Below are 9,559 nucleotides of genomic sequence, written 5' to 3' on the forward strand. Positions count from 1 at the left end.
AGTACATTCAGCTAATTCTAAATATATTTTTTTTACCATAAAAGAAAAAATCGAAAGTCGATTTTAAGGGTAAAATATCGATTCACTGAATCGATTCAGTACGACATATCGATTTAAAAAATCGATTTATTTGGTCCGAAAAATCGATTCTCCGATTAATCGATTTGAGATCGACATCCCTACTTTTGATAATTATATTGTTTGTCGTCGTTTCTAGTGGTTGTCGTGATTTCCAATTTCACTTTTAGCTTTAATTTTGTTATGAAAGTTACACTGTTAAATAATTGGTGTCATTTCTATCCATAAATATATAACAGACTCCAGTAATTTAATTCAGTGACAATTTTCTAGGATTACGAGTTGTTTCCAGCAGTCGTTGGCTCTTTGTGTTCATTGTTTAGTTAAATATCGCAGGGAATTCAAGCAAAATGCCTATTTTATTCAGCGTAGTTGCTAGAGGCACAGTCGTTTTAGCCAAATATGCAACTTGTGCTGGAAACTTTACTGAAGTGACCGAACAGATTTTAACGAAAATTCCACCACATGATGACAAATTAACTTATTCTCATGGAAATTATCTCTTTCACTACATTGCTGAGAATAAATTAGTTTATTTCTGCATTACCGATGACGTGAGTAAATGTTTTTTATCTTCTGAAGTGCTTGATAAATGACTTATGTTGTAAAATGTAATTAATTCGATATTCTAGAAATTTCAAAGATCGAGAGCGTTTCTCTTTCTCAATGAAATCAAAAGGAGGTTCACATCTGTGTTTGGGGACACTGCCCAGACAGCTATCCCATATGCCATGAACAGTGAATTTGCCAGAGTATTGGCTACAGAAATGAAACATTACAGCGAGTCCAAAGACCTAGAAACTATATCTCGGGTCCATGGAGAATTGGATGAGTTGAAGAATATCATGGTTAAAAATATTGGTAAGTTATACATAATTATACCTAATTATAGTCTGTAAACATTTGCTCAATAGTATTTGTAGTCACCATGTGAAATTTCCATATTGTTGATACAGACTGTTGGCATAGTAATTGATATAATTAAGAAATATGGATCAGCAATATATCATTTAAATTAATATCTTATTTTCCGTGAGAGAATATTATTGTTTTTATTTATTTATGCAGGCCTTGTTTCCTTATCATTATGATTTGTGTGTCACACTACTATGTATAGTATGTCATTGGTCTGTTTATTATTGATGATGCATCTAATGTGATTCAGAATAAATTATTGTTGAATAATATAAACAAATAACAAATTATTTAATAACAATTTTTTAAAGACATGTCCAAGATAAACATGTTATCATGGGAATAATCAGGATTAAGATAAGACTTAATTTGAACATAAGACCTTTTTCACTTTCATACAATGGATATTTCATTTAGAACAAAAACCTTATTAAATATTTTTGTAACAGGTTTTGTAAATCACTTCATGGATTCCGTTCATAATGTTTTTTTTTTGTGTTATATTAGGGTATTCTGATTTTTGTATCATTGATATCACATCATAGTATAAAACAAAGTCGCTTTCTCTGTCCCTATGTCCCTATGTATGCTTAAATCTTTAAAACTATGCAACGGATTTTGATGCGGTTTTTTTAATAGAACGAGTGATTCAAGAGGAAGGTTTTAGTATATAATTTATTAGGTTTTAGACAAAGCGGGCGAAGCCGCGGGCGGTAAGCTAGTTATTAAATAATCCTCTAAATAAAAAATGGTTTAGTTACATATATGATAGAATTCAATTGGAAAATGCTCTTTTTCTACACTTCCATTCATAAAATGCTTACATACAGTCATAAAAAATGCAACTTGTATATCTATCGACTATCTCAATATGGTTTGTCTTAACATTAGTGCATATGTGGATATATTATTACCCGTAATAACTTATAGGTTTCATATAATTAAATAATACTCAACCTAAGCCAATGAATTGTATACAATAAATCTAAAATAATAGATACCATAAAAACTTATTACCTAAAATTTATTAGGTTACTTGTATAAGGCAACTCACTAAGAAGGTATTTAACTTAATCCATAACTTTAAGTAGGTTAAATAGTAATAATGTATTTGTATTATGTAGGAAGCCATGGGTTAGTAGTTATTCCAAGTATATATTGATCTCATTCAAACTTGTTTATTTCAAATGTTATCTCTGATTTAATGAATGTTTGCTATTCATTAGGAAATCTGTTAAAGGATTGTAACATTAATCATACTTTGTTAATTATGTATGTTTATGTGATATGGAATAATGAACAATTGATAAAAATACAGATTTGATTTAATGAGGGTAGATTTAAAATAAACAAATCCTTTCTGATTGTTTTGATTGGCATAAAATATTTTTCTGGGTCTATTAGGGTTGATAACCTTATTTTTATTTAGCCTATTCATAAATCCATCCAATGATAACATTTAATTTTATTTAGGGCCGATTTTTCAATGCTTGGATAAAACTTATTCGTCGAATAATGTATAAAACTACCATTTTAAAAACGTATTCTAAATGCCCGTATTTGACAGTTTACGTGACATTTTAATATTATCGTGTAATACTTTATTGGACGGATAAGTTTTATCCAAGCATTGAAAAATCGGCCTAATCTAATAGTACAGTTAAGCTTACACACTTCTCTTGGTTATACCATTTATTTTCTTAATTAGCTAAGTATATATTTGCTGTATGGGAACAAATATTTCATGCAGAAGCAACCTTCATGCTTGTGATTATGTATGATTATTTGAGATTGTTACCCTCATTACTGATGATTCTACGTTCATATAGCCAATTATATAATTAAAATATAATTTAAATTGATGATTCAACCAAGGAAGGGAAATATTATGCAATATGGTACCTACAAAACTTTACTCATAAAAATATCTTATCAAAACAACTTAATTAATATGTATAATGGATCCTTAATGCCAAGATTGCCAAGAATTAAGGGCATTTTTGCAAGAAAAACATATTTTTATATAGTCATTCTTCAAGTATTGAATTATAATTTTTTTAAATTCTAAATTATTCAGTTGTTTTGTGAAATAATTTTGTAAACTTGCATTATCAATTTATTTCTAAGGTGTAAGTTACTGTACATACCTATAGAATAAAAAATATTTTGAGATATTCTAGAAAAAGCAGTGACCTTTCTATAATTAGTTTCATATATTTAAAATATTATGTAGTTACTATGAAATAATAATGTACCTTTGCCTTGACCTTTCTGTTTAAGGCATTTTTACGATAATAAAATTAAAATTACGATAATAAATAAAGCGAAATAATTCTAATTCACCCACACTATTAAAATTGTTCTATTTTTATTTTATTTATGGTTTTAAATATGTATAGGTTAATTATTTTCAACTTATTTTAATTATTTATAAGAATGTCAAATCATCACATAAATAATCAGTTAATTATTCCCTTTTTACAGACAATATGGCGATGCGAGGCGAGAAATTGGAACTTCTAGTAAACAAGGCTGACAATTTAGCGACCAGTGTAAGTAAACATTATTTAAATTTATTCAAATATAGTTGATCTGCTGTTTAAAAACATGTTAAATAATGTAAATTTTTACATTTAATTTATGTTTCTTATCAACTTATCTGTATATTGGAATGTTGTTGAATAAGTTTGAAACTGACAAAGAAATTGAAGACAAAGTTATATCTTTAACTTTATTATGCAATGTAAACCTTGTGCGTAAATAAGAAACAGTAAGGCTTCGCACTTCTTACGTAGATCTTTATTTTTATCTCACAACTCATTGATTCATTTAATACGTGATTTTCTTTCAGTCCGTCTCGTATAGGACTTCGGCGAGGACCCTACAACGTTCACTGTTTTGGAAAAATATTAAAATGTACGTAATTATGGCGTTGATTTTTGCGTTCGCTTTTTATTTGATCGGCGCGATGGCCTGCGGTGGACTTGCGTGGAGATCTTGTGTTGGTTAGGAAGTTAATTTTTCATTAAATTATTAACCTGATATACAGAGAAATGAGAGTATCGATTTTATTGCCGTCGAACATTTAAACATATTATATGCAATGTATCTTTCCTTTCATTTATTATTCAGCAAAAACCCTACAAAGGGACCTTGTAAAAACGCGAAATTATCAAATAGGTAGGTAATTTAAATATAGATTCAATCATTATATAAATCAAGGCTTATCCCTTTGTTGTTATAATATGCATAAAAAACAAATGTCCATTTATTTACGTCTAAGTTATTGCACGTTTTCACCAAGAACCATATATGAAGCCTTCGGTAAACCGTAAAATAATATAGATTTGTGGTTTGAAACCACTACCTTAATAATATTTATACAAGGAAAGGAAACTGGTGAACTCGTGGCATTAATAAATACCTATAATTTGCAATAAATTCAATAAATATTGTACAGCTCTCGTCAAACAATTCGATCGCTCTGAAGTTCGTGAGGGGTGGAGATGCAAATACTAATTTAAAAGCGATAGAATGGACAGCTTGGATATAATGTAACTTCGGAGTGGTCTACATGTTTGATTTGACAGATCTATACCTATCATAGAGAGAAGTTAATAATTATTTTAATAGTGATGTCTAAAGATGTTTGATTTGAAAATCTATATATTATATGCTCAACAATGTTTAGGAGAGAACTGGCAATATTAAACACTTAATTAATTTATTAGGTTAAAATATATCTTAATTCGAATAAGTGAGCCTATGTAAACGAGATAATATTTTAAACTGTAACAAATTTCACGTAATTTTTTTCAATGCATTTGTAGTTTCTAAAATAAATATTTATTAGGTATATACAAACCCCGACGATACTCCAGTGTCCATTGAATTCAGTTTATTATTTTTTTATTTGTTAAAAACAACTATGTTCGAAATATTCGTCATCTTAAGGGCTTGGTCTAGTAGTGCAAACAAATGCATCCTGTCATCCTATATGTAAATAATACAAATGTACTAAGGGAAAGTTGCTCCACTTAATTTTTAAAAATTAAATCATTCGTATAATTTAATATTCGTAATAAGTATCAAAAATGACAATTTGAAACAATTTTCGTGAAAATTACACCGGGTGATTTTTTTTTATCAGTACACAAAATTTGCGAATACTTTCTATTGATATCTTCAACTTTATGTTTATATAACTGATCAACTTTTACAAAGAAATTTGGACGAAATATAAAAAAAATAAGCTTTCCATACAAAATGCATAACTCTATACATTTTTTTCGACCTAAGTTTCTTAGTGAAAGTTATTCAGTTTAACTAATAAAACGGATAAACAAATTTTGTATTTAATAAAAAAAATGTAATGTTTGTGTTAAAAAATTATAAAATAGAAAAATACGCAAATGAAAACAAAAGATATTTATTACTGACTAGCTTCCGCCCGCGACTCCGTCCGCGCGGATGTCAGTCTTCGCGTCTTCTACAGATTTATTATATTATGTATAATATATAGATTAATATTGATAAACCTAATAAATCTTTTGCTAGCATTCTGATGCTTTATCGGTTGCACTGGATTAATCTCTTTTTTTTCAATCGCTTGAATGATATAGGATGGGTCCTTGATGGGCATCGAATGCTGAAGTCTCGAATCAATCAATTCTGACAGTAGGCAATTTATGTAAAATCTTGATAATGGTCCATCATTTTATTTTGCCTAAACGTTACATACTTTTTTATATATTCTATTTTTAACGAATGATTCACTCCAGTCCAAACAGCAAATAAGCAGACTTCTGCTTCTGCAACGTTTAGTTGTCCCTGAATTTGAAAAAATAGTCATGATTCTTATCTATGACAAAAGTGTTATTTTTTGCATTGTATTTCAAATATTAAATTTTTTTTAACCGCATCTTCCGCATTCATGTATTTTGCCGGAATTAGACATTTAACTTCTACTAGTCCCATTTTCCCTTTTTGATATGGGAGTGTATAAAGTAAATTTTTTAGATATTTCTCGTTATACTTTTAAAAAGTTATTATTGTCATTTTGCTCATTAGGTAAAGTAATTTCGATATCAGTTTTAAGTTTTTTGATACCTGCAATAATAACGTCATAATCGCCTGCACATACTTATCGATTACACCCTGTATACAATCCACCATCCACATTCATAATGTTTTCCTGTCCTCCTCTCCTTTACGCTGTTCACCGATACATTTTAAATGAGTAAATCTGCTACCACTGAAGGATGTTTCATTGTGATCAGCAAATTTTCACCACTGTTGTCGATTATTTGTTTTTCATTTTTAATCAGCAATTGGGAATTATCAGTTTTGTTTTTTGCAGATTGGTGATGTACCCTAACAATACGTCGAAAAGGGAAAGCATCAACGAATTATCGTTTTCGTCCTCTTTTTTATTCTTCGCGTCTCTGTTACTTCTGTTTGTTTAGTTCTCAACCCCACTGAATTTTCTATGTTATTGTGATCTTCCATTACATCTGAGTTTTGATGATGAGATGATAATCCATTCGTTTTAATATTGGTACTTAGAGTTGGTAGACTAAACTAGAAATGGTGGACTAAATTTGTCAGTGCGTCTGTAAGATCAGAATATAAAACCAACATCCTGTATTTAAGTTACAAAATTAATAATCAAACAACATGCCGCTACGTTGAAAATGACTAGAAGAAAAAATTAAAACACCTCGGATCAATTTTGGAGTAAACAAATCATTTTCCCCGTATGGGGATTTCCCCGGATGAACTTGGGAAGTTCAAGTTCTCAATACAAGTTTATATTATATTTCGTATTTCTCAAACGAAAAATAAACATTTTTGGAACTTCAAAAAAATTATATTATAAGAAAATTTATGAGCTTACTTTAGTTTTAAAGAAATATACATCCCTTTACTGACACCCCGTAAAATAAAGAAATTGTTGCCAATCACCTTTGCAATCTATTTGGTTTCATTAACTTTATGTTCGAAGATAATTTTTTTTCTAGTAGTTACACGCGTATTTTTTTTCGTTTATTTTCCATATCGAAATCAAATGTTTAAAAATACGAATATTTGCACAAAACTAAGATAAAAATAATCAATTAACAAAAATATTAAATTTAATGAAGTAGAGCAACTTTCACTTCGGTATGAAGGAAAATCGAGCGTAGAGCACACGTCAGAACGCTCCGGCCCAAGGAGCGCGACTAAAGAAATTCGCTAGGATTTTTACTTATTATTTTAAATATTTTTTTAATATTTAAAGAATTATCAAAATTCAAAAAAAAATTTTTTTAAAGGATTAATACTCATTGGTCTTCAACCAACTCGAATAAATTAATGGAAAAAATAACTTTTAGCAGTATTTATCAATCGATTTTGTAAGGCAAAAAATGGGAAATTTAATGAATTTATAACGTCCTAATTAAGAAAATCATTAGTTTTTCGGCAATTGTATTCAGCAGTTTTTAATAACGACTATATAAGGATAATAATGCGCTGATCAGATTGTGTAAATTGTAACCGGTTGCAACGTAGTGAGTGCACAAACTTAGCTCGAAATGTCTTTGGGGGAAAGAGACTTATCTTTAAGGCCTGATTAAGGTAACATAAAGTAACTTTATAAATGTGAAAAAATTCACGCGCATTGCGTATATAACACTAATTGATAAACAAGAAAAAAAAATTCAGTTTATCATTTCATTAGCCGGGAAAAAATTGTCAAATAACTTGTTGAAAACGCAATTTTGCTAGACTGCAGCCTTAAGACATCACTGCTATTTTCTATTATTTTATTTATTCAGAATATCTAACACACAAATATCGTTGTTATTTATTTGTATGTAGTTAAATAAATACAAATATAATGACACTGTTAATATTTGACTCGTAAACTCATAGAGAATATTATAAGATATTAAATATCAGATAAATATAAAAAAAAGATTCCTTACACAATATTTAGTTTTAGAAATGTAATTAATCAATTCAATAATATTTGCAATAAATTTAAATTTAAGATTGATTTTGTATTTTAATTTTATTATGTATTTCTAAATTGATATCTATAAATTGCATTTGAATTTATTTTTATAGTATTATGATCGGAATACCGTTAAAAACTAAAATATTGCAACACTGACATTTAATGTTTATTCATCTAATGTAATATGCATTTGATTGTATGTTCGATAACATTTTCCTTATAAAACTTGCAGTTTCTTAATCTATCTATAATAACCTTTTTCTTATCAATTTGCTCTTTTATCTTTTTTTTTCTTGACATTTTTCCAATTGAAACTAAACTATAATAATTGGACCTATGGATTTAATATAAAATCTTAATAATTATATGATATAGTGTCTCACTAAACTGAGCTTTCGATGTACCTAATCTTATTTGATGGCCATTCACTTACTGAAAATTGAATAAAAATAAATTATAAATACAGTAGGTACAGTTATTAATTTTTTGGCTGTGAATTAATCGTTTATTTACCTAAAAATTTAACTTATCTAAGTGCGAACTTGCCATCAAAATAAAACATATTTCTATACATATTTTAGTTTTTAACGGTAGACATGTACATGGTGTCCATGATTTTGGATCTTTTAGTCTATGGTTTTAACTTTATATTATATGAAATAAAAGTACCAACGAATAAGGAGAAAAACTACTATGCCTAATGAAAGATTCATTTACAATTAAACACAATTACATTACAATTAAAGGACCCAAAACCTTAGACACGATGTATGAACTTTTTCTCACCAGAAAATGTTTCTTTATCCTATCCCATTATAAAGACTTTAGTATTGTGATATCAATTTTATATTTAAGTAAAAAACTTGTTTATTAATTGTGTAACTACGTTATAAATTTTTAGATTATTATAAAGCGTTGTTTTATTTGACTTCCTTAATTAGTGTTAGAATATAATATTATTTAAATGTTTCTAAGATTTATTCTGTAGTAATAGGAGTGTTAAAAAGACGATTGTTTAGTGAAACAGTATTGAGCAGAAAAAACTAATCTTATGTTCGGGTTTTTCATATTTGTTTATAGGACTTTCTTGCTTATGAACTAGAACAGCTGTTTTGTTCATTAATTAAGTGCATTTTCGTTTTCATGAATTTAAATCGATCACAGAGGATATTATAGACTGAATAGAAAATCTTGTGAATCATATTACCAAAACCACAATTTAAATTTTTATTTACGGTCTTGAAAAAGCTGCACAATCATGATTTTAGACTGTAGGCACTGTAGGTGTAGGTAGTCAATATATTATATAGGTATAATTAAAAGTTCCTACTGAGTAAATAAATACACTTATTTGGCGACTGCTTCGTGCCTACTTACCTGTCGAATCCAGGATTTCAGTTATCGATTCGAATTTTAATGCCGTTAAGCACACGACTCCCCTTTTCGCATCACATTTCAGGGGATAACTTTCGTGAAAATGTTTCAGGATAAGTATATCAATGAACTTGCATGTTTTAAAGTAAAAGAATAAAAATAGCGGATTTCCTTTAATTATATCCTCATTGT

General features: G+C 28.5%; 1 protein-coding gene across 1 annotated transcript; it reads left to right on the forward strand.

The window, feature by feature from the left end:
* Positions 1 to 188: 188 nt before the first annotated feature.
* Positions 189 to 4,519, forward strand: Vamp7 (Vesicle-associated membrane protein 7). The gene is made up of 4 exons (XM_089703732.1): positions 189 to 632; positions 711 to 939; positions 3,478 to 3,545; positions 3,845 to 4,519. The coding sequence occupies exons 1-4, from the start codon at positions 429 to 431 to the stop codon at positions 4,001 to 4,003; spliced, it is 660 nt and encodes a 219-aa protein (XP_089559858.1). The 5' UTR covers positions 189 to 428; the 3' UTR covers positions 4,004 to 4,519.
* The last annotated feature ends 5,040 nt before the right edge of the window (positions 4,520 to 9,559 follow it).

Source organism: Colias philodice, chromosome 15 (assembly GCF_061535455.1).
Source record: "Colias philodice isolate Cphi_HAF_F1 chromosome 15, ilColPhil1 Martin Lab GWU primary, whole genome shotgun sequence".
NCBI classification, from domain to species: domain Eukaryota; kingdom Metazoa; phylum Arthropoda; class Insecta; order Lepidoptera; family Pieridae; genus Colias; species Colias philodice.